Source organism: Poeciliopsis prolifica, unplaced genomic scaffold (assembly GCF_027474105.1).
Source record: "Poeciliopsis prolifica strain line A6 unplaced genomic scaffold, Auburn_PproV2 SCAFFOLD006, whole genome shotgun sequence".
NCBI lineage: Eukaryota > Metazoa > Chordata > Actinopteri > Cyprinodontiformes > Poeciliidae > Poeciliopsis > Poeciliopsis prolifica.
The window spans coordinates 18503560-18528706 of record NW_026562381.1 but is presented as its reverse complement, the minus strand read 5'-3'; the positions used below and the strand labels follow the sequence as shown (position 1 = coordinate 18528706).

Sequence of the window (25147 nt, the reverse complement as noted above, 5' to 3'; positions counted from 1 at the left end):
CTTGACCCGGTTTGTTTTTGGTTCCAGCTGGTTCTGTCAAAGGCAAAGAAGGATGACGCAGATGAAGAGATCGCGAAGTACGATGGTATGTCTGTTTGTTTCTGGATTGGGATCGGACCGTCTGTACCGGATGAGATGTTGTCCTCTGATTGGCTAATGAGGATGATAATGATGATGTTGTTTGGACAGGTAAATGGGCCGTAGAAGAAATGAAGGACACCAAGCTGCCCGGCGATAAAGGTTTGGTCCTGAAGTCCAGAGCCAAACATCACGCCATTTCCGCACCATTGCTGCGACCTTTTACCTTCGATTCCATGCCCCTTGTCATCCAGTAAGACCCAATCAGAACCAGAATCTTTGCTCTGTCCTGCCAGAACCCGCTGACAGGTGTTTGTGTCCAGGTACGAGGTGAACTTCCAGTCCGGGATTGATTGCGGCGGCGCCTACTTGAAGCTGCTGAGTGAGACGCCCGGCCTGGACCTGGTCAGTATCGGGTTCACTGCTGAAGAGATGGCGACGGCGCCGGTCCTAATGGGGTTTCAATCTCACTGAGATATCTGTCCCTGCAGGACCAATTTGTGGACAAGACAGCGTACACCATCATGTTTGGACCCGATAAGTGTGGAGAAGATTACAAGCTGCACTTCATCTTCAGGCACAAAAACCCCAAAACCGGGCATTACGAGGAGAAGCACGCCAAGAAACCCGACGCCGACCTACGGTCCTACTTCACCGACAAGAAGACGCACCTGTACACCCTGGGTACGCCACCTTATACACCCACACACACTCTCACTGGACTTGTATGGACTTGCTTTGACAGTCCTTAAAAAGTTTTAAACTCTTAAATGTAAAACTTTATATTCTTGATAATATAGACAATAATGTGTATTTTCTTTTATATAGATTAAAGGCTGTGTGTCTTTATAATCTATTTTAAGATCATACAGATTCTTATATCTGTACCTTGCATACAAGAATCTGTATGCCTTTTAATTCAGAGGATGCAGATTAACGCCCACAAATACACAAAATACATAAAAAATAAAATGGACACAGACAAGGAATGTCTACCGTAAATTCCGGACTATAAGCCACAACATTTTTCCCACGCTTCGAATCCTGCTGCCTGTACTAAGGTGCAGCTAATGCGTGTTTTGTTTTTTTGTCAGTAAAAACATTTTGCCTCGTAACAGAAAATCAAGTAGTTCAGAGGTCCATTGAAATTGTACAGTAAATTAAGAGCACTTTCATCAATCAAAAACACAATTTCAAAATCCCTCATAAGTAATATCTTTCTAAGTATTGCACTTTACTACATGGGACACCTGCAGCTTCCAATCCGGTGCGGCCTACACAAGAACAAAACTTATTTGCTTTCCAAAATTAGAGCATGCAGTTTTTAATCGGGTGTGTTGTGCAGTCCAGAATTTACAGTATGCACAAAGACAGATCTGTACACAAGAATATTGCATTTAAGACGTGTATCCATCTGAAATAAAAATAATATAGATTTTTTTTTGTGCAGTTCTGTCATGATACAGGTCTTAAATTTAATTCAGAATTTATGAAATTAAATATTTTCACAAATTCTTAATCTTGATTTCGTTAAATATTCATGTGTGTGTACATGGCAAAATGTCCTCACAATGTTGGAGGTTAAGAGTGAGTCCTCACGCGCTAGCCAAACAAGTACACACACACACACACACACACACACACACAGTTCTGAGAGTGTGACTGTGCTCTGACGCCCCCAGTGGTGAACGCTGACAACAGCTTTGAAGTTCTGGTGGATCAGACCGTGGTGAACAGCGGCAACCTGCTGAAGGACATGACACCCCCTGTAAACCCCCCTGCTGAGATTGAGGACCCTGACGACCACAAACCGGAGGACTGGGACGAGAGGCCAAAGATCCAGGACCCTGATGCCGTGAAACCCGAAGACTGGTCAGAATCTGCTGTTGCTTCACCTTTTCTTCTTCTGTGTTCAATTACCATGTGTGCAGTTACATTAGCTAAAATTGATTACATAAAGCAGATCTAGTTAGTCCTTTAAGCTCATAATTTAGTTTTAATCTTTGTTTCTGTGTTTGGACGCTACATGGGTCTTGACAAAATACATAGTCAATCTTCATTGTTCATCGTGAAATTATTAATGTGCAACACAGTATCATCAGCATAAGAGATTTTTTGGTATGGAAACTTATTCCAGGGGGAAGAAAAGCTAAGATCCAAGTTCAGATCTCTGAGACATATCAGGAAGTAAGATTTATTTTGCATACCAAGAGTCCTGGAGAAAAAAAATGTACGCAGAAGAGAGTTGATCTAAGCGAAGTTCCACAGGAAGGAATAAGGCTGTTAGCATCAGCTAAGCTACCTATGTGAACCAGCATACTTGAACAACGTAATGAAGCCTGTTAGCTTCGTTAGCCGTCGCTTATGACGTTTCTTCTTAGGGACGAGGACGCTCCTGCTCAGATTCCCGATGAAGACGCCGTGAAACCGGACGGCTGGTTGGACGATGAGGCCGAGTACATCGGAGACCCTGATGCCATCAAACCTGACGACTGGTGAGTCACCAGGGCAACCTCAACCACTGACTTCCTCCCTGTTTGGCAGCCGTAACAGATCCGTTTCCTGCAGGGATGAGGACATGGATGGAGAATGGGAGGCACCTCAGGTCCCCAACCCCGCCTGCGAGAGCGCCCCCGGCTGCGGCCCCTGGAAGCGGCCGATGATTGACAACCCCAGTTACAAGGGCAAGTGGAAGCCCCCCATGGTGGACAACCCCAACTACCAGGTGGGTTCTGATACTCTGAGACGGGCTCAGTCCGGTTCCTGTAAGGTGTTGTGATGGTGTTTCTGTTTTTTTAGTGCACCATATTATCGTGAAAATGTATCAACTATGGATATCAGCGTTTTTCAAGATGGCTTCTGTGTTTGAGCCTTTTAAACCAGTTAACACCATAAAATGCTTCCCATTTTCATGACTTGGAGGATCTTTATTTCACACCATATGTTTTTGGATTTGGGTATCGTAGTCATAAAGTAATAATATTTACCAAAACCAGAAACTGAGAACGTTGCTGTTAGCGATTCTCACACCAGTCCCCAACTGGATGTGGCACAAAGGTCAGCGCTGGATCTTATGTATTTACTAGTTAAGCATTAGCTTTTGCTAATGTTTTACGTATTTAGCAGTTTAACGTTAGTTTCTGCCAATGCTAAATTGTCAGTGGTGGCCATTAAGAAAATACTTTTACGGTTCAACATATGTAGGCTATGATCTGACACCAAACACATTTATTTTATTGGTGATTTTAAATTACATTTCCATGCTGGCCATCTTAAAAAAATAAAGAAAAATAGCCACAAATCAGATATTTTCTGATTCAATTGTGTCTCATTTAACACCAAAGTCTTAATTTGTGACAAATATTGGCAATTTTATTGCAAAAATAAATTTTCCTTGTTGAACATGGCGGCCATCTTGGCTTTCATTAATGGTGAACGGTAGTTTTTCAACCAAGCTAGTTACTCAAAACGTCTGTGCTAAGTTCAGGTTCTTGTATCCGGATGTGGGATATTTGTTTGAAATATTTAATCTGCTGCTCTGTCAGGGGATCTGGAAGCCGAGAAAGATTCCCAACCCAGATTACTTTGAGGACCTGGAGCCGTTCAAGATGACGCCGTTCAGTGCTCTGGGGCTCGAGCTTTGGTCCATGACCTCTGACATCTTCTTCGACAACTTCTTCATCACCAACGACCGCAACACAGCCGAGCGCTGGGCCGCCGACAGCTGGGGGCTGAAGAAGGCAGCAGAGGGCGCTGCTGAGGTGAGTCCATGAAGAACAAATCTTAATCAAAATGTCTGCGGATGATTTCTTCTCTCGTTGTTCAGATCAACTCATTCACTGACTGACTGATTCATTTGTTCATGCCGAGAATCTTTAGTTCCTTTTTCTCCATCCTTTTATTTTCAACTCTGAATGAAGCTGGCCTTAGTTCTGCAGAAACTCTTTGGTTTGTTTTTCAACTTTAGATCAAAGGAAACGACCTGATGCTGAATCGTTTTGATTCCAGTAAACACCTGACCTGCAGCAAAGTTGTGAAATTATACACACCCTTAAAACTTTATAAGCCATCCACACACTTCACGTGTTTTATTGCGATTTATGTGATGGAGCGACACAACTTTGAAGTGGAGAGAAAATTATTTATGGCTTTCAAGCTGTTTACAGATTTTAAAAATCTGAAAAGTGTGGCGTGTTTTTATATCCAGCAGTTCTCAGTAGAACCGACTCTGACTGCAGATCTGCAGTGGATCAGTTTCCATGTCAGATTCTCAGGTGTATTCAGCTCTGACTTTGACTAGGCCATTCTAAAACACATGTTGGCATTCTCCACTTCTCTCCTGTTGGCCACATAAAGTCCTGCAGAATTTCTGGAAATTTGAATTAACTGCTTCATGGGGTTTTGGTGATAAATGCAGAAAGTTCAGGGTCCTTGGGACTGGGCTCTGCTGAGGCATAAAGACAGGAATGTGTGTGAATTAAGTGGATCCATGTTTGGTTCTCAGCCGGGTCTGGCAACCCAGATGCTAACTGCTGCAGAGGAGCGACCCTGGCTCTGGATCGTCTATGTCCTCACTGTGGCTCTTCCTCTCGTCCTCATCATCGTCTTCTGCTGCACGGGCAAGGTACCACACTCTGTCTCTCTCTCTCTCACACACACACACACACACACACACACACACACACACACACACACACACACACACACACACACACACACACACACACACACACTCCTGTGTGATCCTTCACTTCTCTGAAGGATGGAAAGATGGGAGGATTTCTCAAAAGCTTCAGGCAGTTATTCTAACAATCATCTTCTAGCAGGCTGTATCCTGCAGCTCTGTGATGATGATGATGATGATTACGAAGCACTGCTGTAGCACACCTTCAGTTTATATATTTACTGTTTTTGTTTAAAATGTTTTCCTGAAATTGGAGCTAATAGACTCATTGTGCATCACTACTGACACGTTGCATGTTGTTCTTTACATCAGAAAGTTTTGTGCCCAAGCAGGAGGGCAAATAGTCTCTACTGTGTTTCCATCCGTAGTGGCGCTGCCCGTAGAACTGCGAACAAAATGAAACCTGGAGACGAAGAGACTATTAATCCAGTGCGGAGCGTCACGGAAAGGGAAAAATAACGCAGAAGAAGCATTGAAACATAATTTCAAACTGCTGGATTCTTTTTTCTTCGCGGTGTGTCGGCTACGCTACATGCAAACTCGTTGCCATGGCAACCGACTAACATCACCACTAATATTTCAGATTTCAGCAACAAAAACACTCAAACATTTCCACACAAAGAGCAGAACATTCAGTAGATTACACTTTTATGTTTACAGGTTTGATGTTTATTAATAAGTGATTGCTGTGGTATGTTAGCTACCGCTGCTATTAGCTACCACTGCTAATGGCTAATATAGGACACATTGGTGGTTGATTGGCTAATCTAACACCTGCTCTCCTGATGATCTGTCAGAGTTGTTGTTTAGGTTGCCTTATCTTTTTATTTGCTTTTATTTTTTAACTGAACTAAAACACTCAATTCTGCAACAGATCTGCATGTTAAGGTTGTCACAGTCAAGCTAGCATAGCTGACCTACTGCCCTCTCCCTTATTGTTTTTCATAATGTTGACAATTACTAGCAAAGCACTCTTTTTCTTTTTATATCAGATGCACATTTAAGATTTAGAGCATCATGTTGACAGCTGAAACCAAAGCTAGCCATTGTTAGCTAGCAGCTTTTTTTGTGACGTCACACTGTCTGTAGAGACATTCTGATCTGTGATGATGATGATGATGGTGGGTGTCCACAGAGCTCCTCCGGGTCGGCTCAGGACTCGCTGAGTCTCACCAGCTTACAGGAGGAGCTAAAGGGAGCCGGACGCCTCCAGCCGGTGACTCCTCCTCTTCCTCCTAGCCTAGCTTGTTGTGGCGTAGCTGTAGTGCTGATGAAGATCAGCTTATAGACAGCTTTTCTGATGAAAAGTTCATGAATCTGTTTTTCTGCAGGAAAAGAAGACTCCAGCAGCTGAATACAAGAAGACAGACGAACCTCAGCCTGACGTGAAGGAGGAAGAAGAGGAAGAGGAGGAAGAGGATAAGGCTGAGGAGGCGAAGAGCAGTCCAGGTGGGTTAGCTCTCTCACTGACCTGGTTCTGTGCATCCCCCAGTTCAGTTCTGTAACCATTAGGTTTATTTTCCTCCAGCTGCAGAGGACAAGAGTGATGAAGAAGAAGCTGCTGCTGAGGAAGAGGAGGGAGAGAAAGAGGCCACGACAGAAGAGGTGAGGAAGAACTGCTTTATGTTGACTGGGTTCCGGTGGTTCTGCTGTGATAAAACCAGGAGGAACTGCTGCATTCAGCCTGAAACTTTCTGGTTTAACAGCTGGCCTGATGGAGGTGGATCTGGCCCGCAGCATCACTAATTACAGTGTAACCATCAACTTGGAGCTGTTGCTGGGCAGATTAGCTGAGTTGAGGTCCAGTTTAGCGTCAGGCTTTAAAGTGGAAGATGCTTCTGACTGCTGGTTTGGAATGAATCCAGCAGGAAACTCAGATCGGTGCCAACGTGAGGCTGGAATAAACAGGAAGTGGTAAGGCTCAGAGCCACCAGTAGATGGCAGCGTCTGGTTCAGCATTAACGGTTTTCAGAAAAACGAAGACTGCCTTAGCCAGTGCAAAAACTTTTTTTTTTTTTTTTTTTTTTACAAAGTTTAGGTTTGTTTTTTAAATTGTTGCTGTTTATCAACGTTTTCCAACTGAATAATTAAAAATGTGCCTGAAGCAAAACCTTTGATGGAGACCCGGCTGACAGTTTTTCTCCTGGGTTCTGGTTCTGAGATTAAAAAATACTTTGTCAGGAAGTGTCTCTCTGTGGGAGAATGTTTTGGAAAAGTTTCAGCAATTTGGGGTAAAATTTGTCTTTAAAATATAGTAAAATAATTTAAATGGTGATTTTGTTCTGATCCACAGAGAGAAGACGATATTCTGCGAAGATCTCCCAGGAGCAGGAGGCTCAGAAAGGACTGATAGATCTCAACTCTGACCTCCTGACCTCCTTCCCCTCCCCTCGTCTTCCTCCTCATCTTCCTCTTTCCTGAGGCCACGAAGCCTGAACGGATCCGGTAAAAGCATTGAAGCCGACAGAAATTTGATGACGATTCCAGCTCGATCCGGTTTTGGACGTTTTGTTTTAGAGCTTAACTGAGATTCACTAAAACTTCCTGCATCATTCCAACCTGCAGGGGGCGACGTTCTGTCTGCTCCTCCAATCAGCAGCCTGTTGACAGGAAGACGGTCGCCCCACTGGACTGGACGGGCGGCTGACCAACCGGCCCACAGATAACCAACTACTAACCGCTAGCCGTAGTGCTTCAGTGTTAGCCTGCTAGTGATTGACAAATAAATGTTAATTTATTTGTCAATTCCAAATTATCGACCTCAGAGTTGCAGTTAAGCAGCCTAATAAAGCCAGAGCTTAGCGGCTGGAGGAGGCTTAAACTGTGAACACTCCGATTTTTCTCCATGTCTGTTGTCCTGTCAGTGCTAGAGCTGGCTGTCTGTTAGCTTCTTCCTGAAACACTGTCTGCTGTCGTTGGGTCAGACAGGAAAACCTGGATGTTTGGCTCACCTGCCTCCTCCAGCTCAGCGCCACGGAGGCTCCGCCCCCTTTCTATAATACTTTAAATTAATAACTGCTGAAATAATCATGATAAAATGTCATTAATATATCAATAATTTTTTAAAAATTGAAATAAATGCAGCAAAGATTAAATATTGAATTACATGTGTCTCAGTTAAACGTATTTTATAATTTTACCCGTCACTCAGTGGGCGGGATTATGGAAGCTGACGTCTGATTGGCTGCTGCAAACAGCTAAGTAAACACAACTTCCCAGCTAGCTCCGACTCTCAGCTCAAAATTTTCACTTTAATTGTGGAGATGATTTTAGTAGCAATTAAATTATTTACTTATTACAAACTGTGGGTGAGCAACTCCCGGCCAGCGATATTGTTAGTCCGTTGTTCACAGACTGTTAGCCGCCGTTAGCTAGCAGGCGGGGCTAGCAGTGATGCTGCCTGACCACAGTGAGCGCTGCTGACTTCATCAGCAATATTTCAAACTACAGAAGTAGAGGCTGCAGTTTCTCCTCCTGGGTTTGTAGTAAATAAATATTAATTTATGTCAATTCCAAAATATCGACCTCAGAGTTGCAGTTAACTGGGCAGAAGATGACTTGCTGTTTGAAGGAGCCAATCAGATGTCAGTTTGCCTTAATCCCGCCCACTTCGTTTGACTGTTTATTGATGTGCTTCAGCACAGGAACATAAAATTATTAAATCATGAAATCTAGTTTGTGAAATTAAATCACCCTCATATAATTGAGGCACATATAGTTCTATATTTAATAAGTTATATATTTCAAGTTTTGATGTATTTAAATGTCAGAACCTCAGGTGTCCTGTCCTGCCAACTACCAGAACGGAGGTGGTGCTCCTCCATTGTTGCCCCTGAGCTTCCTGTTAACTTCATCATGACGTCACACATAACCTCTGTTTCATCCAATCACTGCACAGCTTGTAATAAAAATGGAACCAAATGCGAAAAATCCTGATAATCTCAGAAATGATAAAGTTCAGCTCTGTAATCGTTTCCTTAAAGCAGGAGTGTCAAACTCCACTCCTGGAGAAAATCTTGCTGTCCTGCAGATTTTAGATGAGCCACAGGTACAAAACCCTGGAATGAAACGGCTTCCTGACCATCAGATCTGCAGAGCCTTAACGAGCTCGTTATTCTGTCCAGGTGCTGCAGCAGAGGCTCATCTGAAAGTGGCAGGCCAGCCAGCGGCCCTGCAGGACTGGAGTTTAACATCTGTACCTTAAGGAGTCATTTTCAGCAGAGTTCTGTGAAGTTGCTCTCGGTAGTCAGTATGTGACCTGCAGGATGAAATTAGACTGAGCTGGCTGACGTTTCATTGGTTATCCCTGTGCAGCTGAACTGGATTTAATGTTTTTTTTTTTTTACAAAGCGTTTCCTCTCTGACTCTTTGCTTGTGCTTAAACTCTGAGGGACAATAGTTTCTGACGTTTTCTAACAGGTTTTTTGTAGAATTTAAGTATTTTGAAGTCCCACAGGTCTTCCCCAGTCTTCAGGCTTATATAGAAATCATGGAGCAAATGTCTAAAAATGATTTAATTTCACTGTTTTTGTGTTTAGAATATGTTGTTTTCTTGTTAAAAGATGTAAAAATCAGGATTTTCTAGAGGTTGATCATGTGAGGGGGGTTCACAGCCAAACAGTTTCCCGCTGGGTGCCCGCTGGGATTGGCCGGTCCGTGGGTTGATCTGGACGGTGAGTTCGGGGGCTGATCGCTCTCTGACTGCGAGCTGAACACTGTATCTGCTGCGGTTTTACTTCCTGTGGCGATTCAGAGCGACCGGCAGCAGAAACCCAGCTGTGAATGAAACACTGTGATGAGGGCCTGATGTCAGTGAAGCAAATGTTTGTTTTGATGAATAAAAATTGCTGAATGGAAACAAACAACAGCTGCAGTTTGTTTATTCAGAGCTGGAAAGAGTACAAAAGTTATCGAGTAAAAGTACCATTAATTGGATAAGTAGCGCAGGGCTAGTATCACCAATATCAATTTGCCTTTTTGTTTTAATTATTTAGTTACAATCTAAGATAAATTTTTGAAAAAGTTTATTGGTATTGACAAAATAAGTTAATTGTGCATAGCTTCCTTAATAAAGTTTAAAAAAATTATGTAAGCAAATGAGAAGTTATGATACAAAAAAGAATCAAATTTCAAGATTGAATCTGAAACTAAAGTATTGATCTGATACTGACATCAAGTTGGTATCGATATCTATATTTTGGATCAATTTGCTCTAATCGATACAATTTCAGTTAAATCCAAATAGTTATCGGTGTAACATTTTTCTCAATTGTAAATAATTACAATTAACTTTAAAAGTTTTTTATGGTTATGGATTCATAAAGGCAAACGATGTGTTCTCAAACTGTTTTTAATTAAACAAGTACCTTTATAAATAAAAATTAATATTTGGGAATTGTATATAATTTTAATAAAATAAATTACCAGTATTCTTCCATAGTGACATTTTCTGTTTTAATATTTAAAAAATCTTCCAAAACTCAGGAGATTTCTACTAATTCAAGTCTGACAAGTGCATTTAATTTAAAATACACGCGCTGGTTCCATATCAGTTGCGTTCCGATTGGCTCTGCTGTTCGTCTTACGTCGAAAGACAATACTCGCCCCTGATTGATTACTCTTAGCTGTCCATCAGCGATGAGGCTATGTCCGTTTTTGATTGGCTGTTTCGGTTGTCAGTCAGCGGTGAGGCGGGAGCAGGAACATTCCTCACTGATGGAAGAAAAGAGAAAGTTTCCAAGATGGCCGGACAGAGCTGCCTGTTCGCAGGGAAACAATAGAAGGAGGGAGGAGGGACGCGGTTAGCCTGAGCCGTGGCTCGCTCTGAACCGCTCACTCCCCGACTCGGGCTCGGTCAAAGAGAAGGAGGAATATCCGCTGCGGTGATTCGAAGTCACTTAAAGTATGAGGATTTATTTAAATGTTTCAGGCCCGTCGACCCATAACACAGCGGCTAACGGCTACAGGGAGGCGGAGGATCAGCTGCTGTTCGCCGGACAGATGCTGTAGGGAGAGCGGACTGCTTCATTTTACAGTAAGTGTGATAAACCTTATATTTTAAAATACAATATTTATTAGTGAAAGCCGTAGATTTAATCATTCTATAAAATTCTTGTTTTAGAAGTTGTAAGTTTGATTCACAGTTAGCTCACCATGTATGACGAAGTTGGCATCCGGTTGGTAGATTGAATAAAAGGCTAGTTCACAGTTTTAAAGGAATCTGCTATACTTTTAGTTACGTCTAATTTAGAATTAACACTACATTTAAAGGCCAGTAAAGCCTGACTACATTCATTAAGAAATAGATTGTGTAGTTTATAAAACGTTTCTGATATTTATAAAAAGAGGATACTAAGCTGTTTGAAACTGTCTTAATCATATTAGATTGGATCCTGCTTTAAAGCCACTGTCTAAGTCTTGAAGTGGTTTAGTATGAACCAAATTATTCTCCACTGAAAGACATTTAAACTTAGAACTATTTTTGTGATCCATCAAGAGTTGTTTTATTTGGGTGAGTTTGCACAGTTGAATAAAATTTTCTTTAAATAGCTTCAAACCAAATTTGTGGTAATTCACACCAGGTCCGGTCACTGGACGTTCTGGGTTTCGACCTGTAATCTACTAAGATTATTAAAGAATCCCTAAAAACTGTGAAGCAGTCCTTTCCTTGAATCGGAAGCCAACTTCAGCAGCCTAGCTCCTATTCGCTAACCAAAGCTAACTCCCGACTCAAAATAAAAGTTTGGGCTAAGTTGGAGAGCAGTAATGTCGCTCGCAGCGGGCGGAAAACCACCTCCAGCACAGAACCCGGCGTCCGGGCCGAGGCTGCTGGTTCATGGGTCTCAAAAACACCGAGTTTGTGTGAGTTTTCCGAATATTTGGCTCTGATTTAGAGTGCAGGAATGTGCTAAGTTTCAGTAGCTGGTCGGGAGTTAGTTTGGTGTTTGTTTTGGAGATGTTTTTATCCAGAAAGCAGCAGGTTTTAAATACCGTTACAGCGACTGTGGCTCCAGTAGCTCAGCCAGTTAAATGAGCTGATGTTTAGCAACTGAAATGAGGAGGCTGAACGGTATTTTACCCAGAAACCTTACTTTTCCTCTCCGGCAGTGAGTGCCGCTGCGACTGAAGGCCGTTAGAGACAAAGGTCGCCTCCATGGAGCCAGCACAGGAGTCTTTGTAAAGGGCCAGGGGGGTGTATAGACGCCCAGAGTGACAGAGAGCCATAATCTGCATTTTATGGACGAAACCTGAGGCGGGAGTTCACTGCAGGTCTTTATTGATGATGGCGGATTTTGTTACACCGCGACACAGCGCGGTGATGGAGCGGCTCCGCCGGAGGATCGAGCTCTTCCGGCAGCATCACAACAACTGCGAAACCCGCTACGACGGCGCCACGCCGGAGCGGCTGGAGCTGGACCGGCAGCACACCATCAGCCTGCACCAGCGGCTGCTGCAGAACAAGGCCAAGCGGGCCAGCAAGCACCGGCAGCCGCAGCCCAGCGCGGAGCAGGACGCCCCGCGGGCGCCGGGCGGCGCGGAGGGCGGCGGGACGGCGGCGGAGCAGAGCCGGAACACAACCCGGCAGGTGGTGAGTCCGATCCACACACTGCAGGGGAGGTAATCACACCCCACAGAGCTGGGCCAGAGCCCGGTTCTGGTTCCTGGAAATCTGGGGTTAAAAGTCAGAGGAGGTTTACTGGGATGGGACTGGTTTCTACTGGCAGCATCACAGGAAACTGGACCACTCTGACGTCACACCATACTGGCTCTGATTATTGTCAGGTGCTGGATTGTCAATCAATCAACAGTTTAAATAGCTGTGCATCACAAAACTATAAAGTCATAAAAACATCATACAGTCATCAATTTGAGAAACCAGAAACAAACGTTACGCCATGTTGGTCAGGGTTCCTTTTACTTTGAACATGAAACAGCTCCAAGCAGATGCATTTTACTCTAAGTCACAAGTGTCAAACTCGGGGCCCGGGGGCCAAATCTGGCCCGCCACAGCTTTTTATGTGGTCCGCTATACTCCAGATTACATCCATAAATCCCTGCAGTTTTTTTCTTTTAAATCTGCAAAATTCACACAAAATCAACAGATTCCCACATTTTTTTTCTGATTTTACTGCAAATTTTTCTTACAATTGATCATTGATTTCATGTTATCAAATTGGGTTTTTGATCAATTTGATAACATGATTAATAAAAAGTTACATGAATGTAAATATTGTACAAATCCATACAAATGTTTATAAATTATCACCACATCTGTGATTTTGATTGCAAAAAAACAGAAACAGTCACACTATCTTGGAGGATTGAAGAATGTGAAAAGATGTTCAATATTATTAAAGAAACACTTAGTTAAAGCTGAAACAAACAGCTTCTTATTGACAGTTTAATGGGTTTTATCAATGCATTGTGGCCCTTTAAGAACATTCAGGTTTTTGATTTGACCCAAAATGAAACTGAGTTTGACGTCCCAGCTGTAAGTTGAGAAACGGCTGCTGCTAGTGAACTGAATGGTTGGAGAGTGAACTGAATCGCTAGCGGGTGAACTGAATCGCTAGCGGGTGAACTGAATCGCTAGCGGGTGAACTGAATTGCTGGAGGGTGAACTGAATCGCTAGCGGGTGAACTGAATCGCTAGCGGGTGAACTGAATCGTTGGAGAGTGAACTGAATCGCTAGCGGTTGAACTGAATCGCTAGCGGGTGAACTGAATCGTTGGAGGGTGAACTGAATCGTTGGAGGGTGAACTGAATCGCTAGCGAGTGAACTGAATCGTTGGAGAGTGAACTGAATCGCTAGCGGGTGAACTGAATTGTTTGTCCTCATTGCTGCTCTCTGCTCCTGGATTGGACTCATTTTCAGGCTGTTTGGTGAGACGGCCTTAAAGACGGGTTCACCATGGCCACGTTCAGCCAGTAGATCCTGATGCTCAGTTCTGATAAGTTTTGTAGAAATCTTTAGGCCTTCGCAGTGGCAGTGCAGCAAAGTGTTTTCATACCGTTTATCAGTACGATTCTGCCCCCATAAAGAGGGGTTTTTTGGGGGGATGGTTTCATATTGAAAACTCACCAAACTTGGCGGTTGCATACAGTCTGGGAAATTTACGTATTTTTAGGTAATTGGATAAATCGCACAAGAAACTTATCAACAGCGCCACCTATCAACTTTCAAAAGACCCTCCACTATGACCTTAGTTTCTTGTAAAGACATGAAATTCGGTACAAGTGTAGGGCTCCCGAAGACACTCAGAAAATACAATTAATGTCATCGTGCAAGTCAGACAGGAAGTCGACCATTTTGGATTGAATGTCTGATTTTTACCCCATTTTGGCCGTTAATAGCCTTTGCATTTGATTGGGGTTTTGATCAATCAACTTCAAACTTGAATGCATCAGATTGTTCATAAGGCATGGCTGATTAAAAGTAGTCAAAACGGTGAGTTTTTGAGCATGCTGAGGGGGTGTTACCAGGGGTCAAAGTTCACCTACTCGCCATAAAAAAATAAACTGTTATATCTCCTACACAAAAACTCACAGATGCACCAAACTTTCAGTGATTGATCATCCCTTGGTGTCCTACAATACCCTATGGTCGAATGATGACATCACTTAAGGCCTGAGAACAGGAAGTGTAAGGTTTTACTCTGAACGGTTGCTATCTGACCCTTTGACTTCATCAACATGAAACTGTGTCCAGAGACAGAAGACATGTTGGAGTGTTGTGGATTCCAACCCCGACCGGTTTCGATGGAGTCAATAGGTGGCTATGGCGGCGTAGCAAAGTCCTGCAATGCGTTGCCATACGTTTGACTCTAAATTCTACAGTTTCGAGCCGAGCTGCTCCAAACTCCCTAGGATGGATCCTTATCCAATCAATCAATCATCATTCCGAACAGGAATCCATAACAGTCATTGGTGGGCGTGGCCTCATTTCTCTACAGCGCCGCCTAGAATATTTTAAATGATCAGCTCCAAGCCATGCTTTAACCCAGAATTATGAAACTTGCCACACATATGTATCTTGTCAGTACAAAAAAGCCTCTTGGAGCCATGGTCCAAACCCAACAGGAAGTCGGCCATTTTGGATCAACTTCAACATTTCCTCTTTTTTTATACACATCGTATTTGATCTAACTCTTCCCACAGCTATTGAGATACAGACTTCAGAATCACTCAGGAGAGTCTTCAGGCATTAATGGTCAGAAGTTATCACAGGATTTTTGTACATTAAGGCATGTGGGCGTGGCTAAGAGTCAAACTTTGACTATTCTCTATGAAACATCAAGGTTTAATAACTTCCACATGAAAGGTTACAGCTGCATCAGACTTCATGTCTCACTACAAACCAGTCCTGATCACATTGTCATGGTCAGTTGATGTCATCACCTTAGCCCCGCCCACTTCCAACAGGAAGTCACCTGTTTTTATATTGTATGTCTTAATTTTACTCTATGATTCATATGGTTTTAATCCTCTACCACCTGACATAAAATGACATGATGATGAACTCTGTCGATGTTGGCTGAACCGTGTGGGCGTGGCCAAAAGGCGAATATCAGTCCCTCGCCATATGCATACGGTTGTCTCTATATCACACATGGGTCATCTGATTAGTGTCAAACTGGATATGTATGACCTCTGTTCACCTCTAAGGAGCCAAACAGCATTGAAATGTAATTTGACTCCACTGCGCCCCTAGGTCAGTTCATCAGCTATATCTCCTCAGTTGATCTGCTTCACCACCATCGCTGCCTATGTTAAAATGGAGTTTGACAAGAAATATAATCAGACATTGCACTGCATCGTTGGCAGGGACTTTGGCAGCTATGTGACACACGAAACTAAACATATCACAGCTTTTATTAGGTTCAAACAACAGTCCTTATATTTTCAGCCCTGAAAATGAAAGACATTTGAACAAAAACTCTGTTGCTCATTTTAATGCACTAAAAATAAGTTATTTTACAACAAACTTGTTTGAAATAATGGACTTTACATCAACTCCAGAACTGACTTAATTAGTTGATGTAGCTGCTGAAAATGCAGTTCAGCTAATATCAACATAAGTCACCAGAAAAAGCTTCAGATACAAATACATTCTCCCAAAACCTTAAACATCAGAGCAGCTCATGAAATACAGAACATGCATCCATCCAGGATTTTTACTAATTGTGTTTTGTGGGTTAGAGTACAAAGATGATATTAATTTTAACCAAAATTAATGAAAGTATGTAATTCATCAGCACCCTCTGTTTAGAAATTGTTTCAATAATTCTCCAGTAGGGGTCAGTGTTACTCCATCAATGAGAGAGATTGAGGGAGAAGCTCAGTTCTCAGAGAAATAACTTGCCAGACTTCTGCTTGAATGGTTTCTGAGCCCAATGTAGCCGACCCCCAGCAGCGCCGCGCTACAGCAGTAAAGATGGCCGCTGCCACGCTTACAGCAGTAAAGATGGCCGCTGCCACGCTTACAGCAGTAAAGATGGCCGCTGCCACGCTTACAGCAGTAAAGATGGCCGCAGCCGCGCCGTGTTTACAGCAGTAAAGATGGCCGCTGCCACGCTTACAGCAGTAAAGATGGCCGCTGCCACGCTTACAGCAGTAAAGATGGCCGCTGCCGCGCCGTGTTTACAGCAGTAAAGATGGCCGCTGCCGCGCTTACAGCAGTTACGATGGCCGCTGCCGCGCTTACCGCAGTAAAGATGGCCGCTGCCGCGCTTACAGCAGTAAAGATGGCCGCTGCCGCGCCGTGTTACAGCAGTAAAGATGGCCGCTGCCACGCTTACAGCAGTAAAGATGGCCGCTGCCACGCTTACAGCAGTAAAGATGGCCGCTGCCGCGCCGTTTACAGCAGTAAAGATGGCCGCTGCCGCGCTTACAGCAGTAAAGATGGCCGCTGCCGCGCTTACAGCAGTTAAGATGGCCGCTGCCGCGCTTACCGCAGTAAAGATGGCCGCTGCCGCGCTTACAGCAGTTAAGATGGCCGCTGCCGCGCTTACCGCAGTAAAGATGGCCGCTGCCGCGCTTACAGCAGTAAAGATGGCCGCTGCCGCGCTTACAGCAGTTAAGATGGCCGTGCCGCGCTTACCGCAGTAAAGATGGCCGCTGCCGCGCTTACAGCAGTAAAGATGGCCGCTGCCGCGCCGTGTTTACAGCAGTAAAGATGGCCGCTGCCGCGCTTACAGCAGTAAAGATGGCCGCTGCCGCGCTTACAGCAGTTAAGATGGCCGCTGCCGCGCTTACCGCAGTAAAGATGGCCGCTGCCGCGCTTACAGCAGTTAAGATGGCCGCTGCCGCGCTTACCGCAGTAAAGATGGCCGCTGCCGCGCTTACAGCAGTTAAGATGGCCGCTGCCGCGCTTACAGCAGTAAAGATGGCCGCTGCCGCGCTTACAGCAGTTAAGATGGCCGCTGCCGCGCTTACAGCAGTAAAGATGGCCGCTGCCGCGCTTACCGCAGTGAAGATGGCCGCTGCCGCGCTTACAGCAGTGAAGATGGCCGCTGCCGCGCTTACAGCAGTTAAGATGGCCGCTGCCGCGCTTACCGCAGTTAAGATGGCCGCTGCCGCGCTTACAGCAGTTAAGATGGCCGCTGCCGCGCTTACAGCAGTAAAGATGGCCGCTGCCGCGCTTACAGCAGTAAAGATGGCCGCTGCCGCGCCGTGTTTACAGCAGTAAAGATGGCCGCTGCCACGCTTACAGCAGTAAAGATGGCCGCTGCCTCGCTTACAGCAGTAAAGATGGCCGCTGCCGCGCCGTGTTTACAGCAGTAAAGATGGCCGCTGCCGCGCTTACAGCAGTAAAGATGGCCGCTGCCGCGCTTACAGCAGTTAAAATGGCCGCTGCCGCGCTTACCGCAGTAAAGATGGCCGCTGCCGCGCTTACAGCAGTTAAGATGGCCGCTGCCGCGCTTACCGCAGTAAAGATGGCCGCTGCCGCGCTTACAGCAGTTAAGATGGCCGCTGCCGCGCTTACCGCAGTAAAGATGGCCGCTGCCGCGCTAACAGCAGTTAAGATGGCCGCTGCCGCGCTTACAGCAGTAAAGATGGCCGCTGCCGCGCTTACAGCAGTTAAGATGGCCGCTGCCGCGCTTACAGCAGTTAAGATGGCCGCTGCCGCGCTTACCGCAGTAAAGATGGCCGCTGCCGCGCTTACAGCAGTTAAGATGGCCGCTGCCGCGCTTACAGCAGTAAAGATGGCCGCTGCCGCGCTTACAGCAGTAAAGATGGCCGCTGCCGCGCTTACAGCAGTAAAGATGGCCGCTGCCGCGCTTACAGCAGTAAAGATGGCCGCTGCCGCGCTTACAGCAGTTAAGATGGCCGCTGCCGCGCTTACAGCAGTAAAGATGGCCGCTGCCGCGCTTACCGCAGTAAAGATGGCCGCTGCCGCGCTTACCGCAGTAAAGATGGCCGCTGCCGCGCTTACCGCAGTAAAGATGGCCGCTGCTGCGCCGTGTTTACAGCAGTAAAGATGGCCTGATTTGTGGCATTTCCTGCTGCGAACGCATCAGATCCACCGAGAGACTCGTCGTCTCGCTCTCAGCCAGAGCAGAAAGTATTTCGTTACCAAGATCTAAAGTCCAGTTCAGAAACTGATTGGAATCGATTTATTACTTTGTTTCATCAGGAGCTGCAAATTAAAACGACTCTTTATTTACAGACAAGAAAAAACAACAAAAACGGTCCAATGACTTTATGAAAATTTAAAACTCCAAATTGTGTGAATGTTTTTTTTATGGAAAGCTTTTGTTTATGTCTGATAAAAGTTCATGAAGAAAAATATTTAAAACTTCAGATATACATGGAAAAACTTCATGTTGCAGCAGAAAAACCACCGTTTTTTTTTTCCATTGATCACTTCCAATACGTTGAAGTAATAATTATGAACAACATTGATGGAAACGTGATCAATAAACGTTTCGTCTGTTTAAATGTGACGTTTCAGATGCTGAAACATCAGGAATGGAAGCTCAATAAAACTTGTTGGTGATGAAACTGAATCTGTCTGGCAGAACGCTGAGATGTCCCACGTTCCTCAAACGCTTCACATGCTTGTAGCTCAGCTGCCTTCCAGCTCCGGCCGGCTCTCAATATGTTCTCATTTTACTATTGTGTTAAATTTTTTATTTATTTTCACCAGTTTAACTGACCAGATATGAATAAATTATTCATTTATTTGCCTCTTTTCTAGAATGTAGCCTGAAATATTTGTAAGGTTACTTTAGCGATTATTTTAGCTTTAGATTATTCTGATAATTTATTATCATTATTGTCATTAATGATCAATAGTTTCATCCTAACCACTGTGATGATTCGTCTCTCTCCTCCCCTGCTTGTTGCTGCAGCTTCATGACGTGGTGAAGAGGAAGCTGGAGGGCGGCGGCTCCCCTCTGAGTAACGGCGTGTGCGACGGCCTGTCGGCCAATAAGAAGGCCTGCCTGGAGAACGGCGCCGGCCCGGACGCCAAGCCGGGCCTGACGGACCGGGCCGCCAACGGGCCGCGCAGAGCCGAGCCGCCGGACCCAGAGCCCGACTTCCACCAGAAGGAGATGAAGCAGGAGCCGGAGGACATCCTGCCCATCATGCCGCCGTCGGTCGCCGGGGGCAACGGGCTCTTCCTGGACCTGAACCTGAACGAGCAGGAGTGGAAGGAGCTGATGGAGGAGCTGAACTGCTCCGTCCCCATCGAGGACATCCAGGACATCCTCAACTACAGCTTCGAGGACCGCAAGGACCCGCCGGGGGGCCCCGGGGCCGCCCCCGCCCCGCCGGCCGCCGGCCCCGCCCCCCCGCCGCCCGACCTGTCCAGCGTGAAGGCAGAGTTCTCGCCGGCGCCCGCCGCCTTCGACCCGGACTCCCGCACCGGCTCCCCGCGCCTCAGGACCGGCTCCGCGGGGGCCCCGGCCCTCCCCGCCGGCTCCCCCGCCGCCTCCCCGGCCCCGCCCCCCCGCCCGCTGCAGCTGCTGCCCCCCCAGAAGGACCTGTCCCCCGCCCAGCAACTGCAGCAGCTGGCCGCCCAGCAGAGGGCGCAACATATCCAGGGCAAGATGCACAAACCGCCGCTGGGGCCCAAGTTCCACGGCCAGGGGCCCCACGGCGGCCCCACCTGGACGCAGATGGCCAACAGCTCCCAGAGCCCCACCCTCTACCCCCCCGACTTCACCCCTGCCGCCCAGAAGCAGTTGCTGCTGGCCGCCCCGCCCGCCAAGGGCTCCCCCAAGGCGGGGACCGGCGGCTACCTGCCGGGGCCCGCCGGGGCCCCCGCCATGCTGCCGCACCTGTCCTCCGGGCCCCCGCTGAGCCACCAGGCCGCACAAAGCCCCGCCGCCGTCCTCAACTACAAGAACACCATCCCTCTGTCGCACTACGAGGCCGGCCCCGGGGGGCCCGGGCCCCGAGGGCCCCCGGAGGCCAGGACAAGGCGGCCCTGCTGAGCCTGCTGAGGCAGCAGAAGCAGAGCAGCATGAGCTTCAGGCCGCACCTCACTCACCCACAGGTAGGACACACCTCCACACTGCTGCCCAAGGCGCGGCGCCGGGCCGGCCGCTGCACGCACAGCGACTCTCTCCGGCCCCCGTCGGCCATTAAAGAGCATCAGCAGGTGGTGGGGGGCTGGCGATCAGTTTGTCCTTAAAGGTTTTATTGAGGCCTTTATTAGATGGTTAATTGACAGGGATGGAGGTCAAAGGTCACTAGGCCGGGAATTGAACCTGCGCCTCCCAGGGCGATGAGTTTTAAAAGTTTCTGTAGGTCAGAGTGAACCCGGCCGGCCATCTTGTTTTACAGCTTCTGTTGGGACCGAGTCCGGCTGAGGTTCAGCCCGGCCGCATCAGAACCGCCGCATCGTCGTAAGTCTGAGCCGTCCAGCAACAACGAACCTTCATCGAGATTTTGCTTCAGTTCTGGGTCTTAAAGGGACAGCGTCTCATTTAGTGTTTCAGCCAGCTGACCAGGGGGGAGCAGCAACAGGTGGGGGGGGGGGGCTGGAGGAGTCTTTTCATTCAGAACCAGCCGAGCCCAGGCCGCTGAAGAGCCGCTCTGTTCAGATTTAGAGCGTCTTGTAGCGCCACCTTCGGGTCAAAGCTCTGAACTAGGATAACATGAGCCAGAACCGAGCCAGAACCGAGCCGGACGCACCGCCCTCACAGAACTCGGACATGAATCCTTTTTATTGGAGTTTAAAGATCCTTTCTCCCAGGGCGGCCATCTTGTTATAAACAGCTTCTGTTTAGGAATTCGGATCAACTGATGACCAAATGTCAGCGACCGGTTCTGGTTCTGCTGCAGCGGACCTGAATCCGTCTCCTTTCTGTCGCAGGATCAGAACTTCGCGGCTCCTCCTCACGTTTCGGGTCCGGCCAACTCTATGACCTCCGGCCCCGGGAGTAACGCTATGGCTGGTAACCACGGCAACGCGGCCTTCCTGAGAGACCCGATGGCGGCGCTGAAGCAGCAGCAGCAGTTCATGCAGAGGCAGCTGCTGGCTGAACAGGTGGGGTCAAAGGTCATCATTCCACCAGATTACCAAAACATAAAATGAATTTAAAAATTGTAAGAAATTTATAAATATTTGCATCAACAAAATTTAAAAAGTGAGCAAATAATTTTTTCCAATTGAATAAAAACCATTAAACCGATTCACTGCAGGAGAAGCAGCGGCAGGACCAGCAGCTCCAGCGACACCTGACCCGACCGCCGCCTCAGTACCAGGACCAGGCGGGTCCAGCTGCCGGACAGAACCCGTTCCCCCAGCAGAACGTCGCGCCGTTCACAGGTAGAGCCGCTCAGCCGGACCACACCGGGCCGGTACCAGCAGAACTCGCAGTTAAACATGGAACTGGAGGACCAGAACCAGAGCCTGTTCTCAGCAGGCCGGGTGGTTCTGCTGCTTTCATCTTTTATTTTTAAACAGCAAATTAATTTAAATGAAAGCTGTTTCAGTTCTTTAGTTCCTCCTCAGCTGCGTTTGTTTGTTTCTGTTTGTCACGGTTTTGGATCGAAGCTCATTTGACTGGGAAATAAAGGATGTGTTGGTTCTGCGGCTCCACAGACAAACATCGCATGTCACGCAACGTCACGTAACGTAACGTCACGCAACGTCACGTCACGCAACGTCACGTAACGTCACGCAACGTCACGTAACGTCACGCAACGTCACGTAACGTCACGCAACGTCATGTAACATAACGCAACGTCACGTCTCGCAACGTCACGTAACGTCACGCAACGCAACGTCACGTAACGTCACGCAACGTCACGTAACGTCACGCAACGTCACGTAACGTCACGCAACGTCACGCAACGTCTCGCAACGTCACGTAACGTCATGTAACGCAACGTCACGTAACGTCACGTAACGTAACGTCACGTAACGTCACGTAACGTAACGTCACGCAACGCAACGTCACGTAACGTCACGTAACGTCACGCAACGTCTCGCAACGTCACGTAACGTCACGCAACGTCACGTAACGTCACGCAACGTCACGTAACGTCACACAACGTCACGTAACGTCACGCAACGTCTCGCAACGTCACGTAACGTCACGCAACGTCTCGCAACGTCACGTAACGTCACGCAACGTAACGTCACGCAACGTAACGTCACGCAACGCAACGTCACGCAACGCAACGTAACGTCACGTAACGTCACGTAACGTAACGTCACGTAACGTCACGTAACGTCACGTAACGTCACGTAACGTAACGGCGCAACATGGCAGCTCAAAGTTTATTTTAACTTGGCTATGATATATTTCTGTTCCTCCAGTCGGTCGGTTCTGCAGGTTGCAGACGGCTCATTAAAACCGGGTCAGGTTCTGATTGGTTCCTCGCTGAGCCTCCCAGAACCGGACCAAGTCTGGTCTCTGGACCAGAACAGTTTGGATTACAAATTACTTACTGATCCTGTTTCCATAAACTGTAAAATATTTAGTTTAGACTGATTTCTTTTTTTTTTTTTTTTTTTTTTTTTTTTTCTCAGGTTCCTCTCAGCCAATCAGCAACATGGGCTCCATGGGAAGCCCCGCCCCCGGCGCCCGCAAGTTCCCCCAGAACCAAGGCATGATGGGAATGAGCATTGCGCAGGGGGCGGGGCCCAGTGGCGGCGTGGCTGCGCCCCCTGCAGCCAGTCAGGCTGACATCAGCCTGCCGTCTTGTGGAGGGGGCGGAGCCAGCGTGGACTCGCTGTACAGCGGCATGACCCTTCACCCCAGCCAGCAGCGCCAGCCGCTGGGCCCCATGGGTGCCCCCTACAGGCAGCTACCGCAGCAGCAGCTGCTCAAGCCGCCCGGCGCCACCATGCTGAAGCAGCAGCAGCAGCAGCAGCTGGCCGCCACGCGCATGCAGGCGGGCGGGATGGGCGGAGCCATGGCGGGCGCCGCCTGGCAGCAGCAGCCGGCCAGCGCCGCGGCGATGCATGCCAACGCCTTTGCCGCCAACGCCTTTCACATGCAGCAGCCACGCATCCCCAAGATGGCCGCCGGCTCCGCCTCCTTCGGTGGGCGCACTGTGGTGCCGGGCCTCAACCAGCAGATGATGCAGACTAACATGGCCGCCCAGCAGAGGGCGCCGCCGGCCGCTCAGACTCAGCATCAGCCGGCCAATCAGAGCGGGCCGGTGCTGCCGGACCTGGTGGCGTACGGAGCGCCGCAGGCTGGCGGGCGCCAGGCGCTGCCGTGTAACCAAGGTTACCAGGTGAGCCGCGGCGGCGGCCAGCAGCAGCTGCAGCAGTTGCAGCAGCTGCAGCAGCTGTCGTTCGGATACAACGCAGCAGCGGGAAGCTTCGCCGCCGAGAGCGAGCTGGTCGACTCGCTGCTGAAGGGCCAGAGCACGCAGGAGTGGATGGCCGACCTGGACGAGCTGCTGGCCGGACACACATAGGCCTGGTCCTGACCCGGTTCTGGTTCTGGTTCTGGATCTGGTTCTGACGAGGAGTGGGCGGCGGTTTGTTTACCGGCTGACAGTCGGTTGGTTCTGACCTCTGAACTGTGACCAGCAATGGAGCGATTCTGCTGGTAGAATCGGACCGGACCAGCACCATCATGTGACTCCAGCTCTTGACTGGACAAACGGCATTAAAGGTTTAGGTTACATCACTTCCTGTTCTGAAAGCCACGCCCCTTCTGGTCCACGTTTCGGTTTGGAAAAACCAACATGGAGGTCAGAGATGTTCTGATGTCACAGCAGATGGACCAATCAGAGAGCAGAACCAGCCAGACTCTGGTTCTGCTCTCTGATTGGTTCACTCTGGTAACCAATCAGAATGATTGCAGGTCCAATGTTTCGTTGGATCTGATTGGAGAACAGAACTCGTTTGTCTGCCTTCCCGTTGATCAGTTATTGGGTCTGAATCAGATTCATGACGTATTCATTGATCCCTGCTGATGACATCATCGACTCGTCAGAACCTCAGATCCATCCAGAACCCGACCCGGGTCTTTCACCAGGCACCCCAGAAGTTTGATCCACTTCCTGTCCAATCCCAGCTCCTGACATCAGAGGTCCAGGACCCGTTCCCAGGATGACTTCCTGTTCTTGGATGTTGGTGCTTCCTGGTTCTGGCAGGCGTGAATCTGATGAAGAGTACTACTGAACCACTGCACTGCTCCTCCGCCCTGCGGCGGCCATCTTGTTCCTCCTCCTCCAGGCTTCATTTTCATACTGTAGGGAAATTTATGGAAACAACAACAGTTGGTTCTGTTTATGCAAAGCTGCTCCTTTCTGGATGTTTCTGTGGCGATCACTCTGCATTAATGAAGCTCTGCAGGAAATGCGGCTTGAACCCAGAATCTGGTCTGCCAGGCCACGGATTATAATCTGACCTTCAGCGTCTAATCCAGCAGTAAAACCCAGTAAATGTGTTAATCTGCTGCAGGTTCAGGTCAGGAAGTGAAGCGGTTCTGATCCAGATCGCAGTGTTTGGACGGCCAGTATCGCCTCTGAACGTTTCCGGTTCTGTTCTGGTCGGTTCTGACCTCTGACCCCGACAGCGTGGGATTATCTACTGTACTGTGTCTGGTTGGGTTTGGGTTTCCCGTGCAGGGCTCGGTTCCGCAGCCTCTGGGCCCAAACGGCTCTCTGTAAATGTCTATAAATATATTTTTGTTATGTAAACCTTTCCTAATGATTTGGAGAAGATAGAAGTTATTTTTATATATTGCAGCTGAATTTTGTAAGTATTTTATACTTTTGATATGGTTCTCTGTAAAACAAGAGTATTATGTAAATATAGTTCTCTAGAAACAAATCTGGGCTTGGTTTGGTTCTTATCTGTCATCATGATTCAGCTCTGAAAGAAACAAGAAGAAAAGCAGCAAATCTCTGGAAGTAAAATAAAGTTTCATCTTTTGTCTCAATATTTTAAATATTTCTAT

General features: G+C 47.5%; 2 protein-coding genes across 3 annotated transcripts; both read left to right on the top strand.

The window, feature by feature from the left end:
- Positions 1-29: 29 nt before the first annotated feature.
- LOC129360566 (calnexin-like) lies at positions 30-9627 on the top strand. Of its 2 annotated transcripts, XM_055030884.1 has the most exons (13): positions 30-85; positions 190-331; positions 402-483; positions 570-762; positions 1761-1950; positions 2460-2573; positions 2647-2803; positions 3624-3839; positions 4583-4702; positions 5898-5978; positions 6094-6211; positions 6291-6367; positions 7056-9627. In XM_055030884.1, exons 2-13 carry the CDS (start codon positions 210-212, stop codon positions 7110-7112), a joined length of 1527 nt encoding a protein of 508 aa, XP_054886859.1. In that variant the 5' UTR covers positions 30-85; positions 190-209; the 3' UTR covers positions 7113-9627. The 2 variants fall into 2 exon arrangements, with proteins under 2 accessions (XP_054886859.1, XP_054886860.1); XM_055030885.1 differs by lacking the exon at positions 5898-5978.
- Positions 9628-10457: 830 nt separating this feature from the next.
- On the top strand, positions 10458-25020 carry LOC129360705 (mastermind-like protein 1). The gene is given in 7 exon segments (XM_055031079.1): positions 10458-10796; positions 11870-12350; positions 19118-20162; positions 20165-20268; positions 21091-21264; positions 21420-21546; positions 22756-25020. Coding segments are annotated over 6 exon segments (2658 nt in total). The 5' UTR covers positions 10458-10796; positions 11870-12041; the 3' UTR covers positions 23655-25020.
- The last annotated feature ends 127 nt before the right edge of the window (positions 25021-25147 follow it).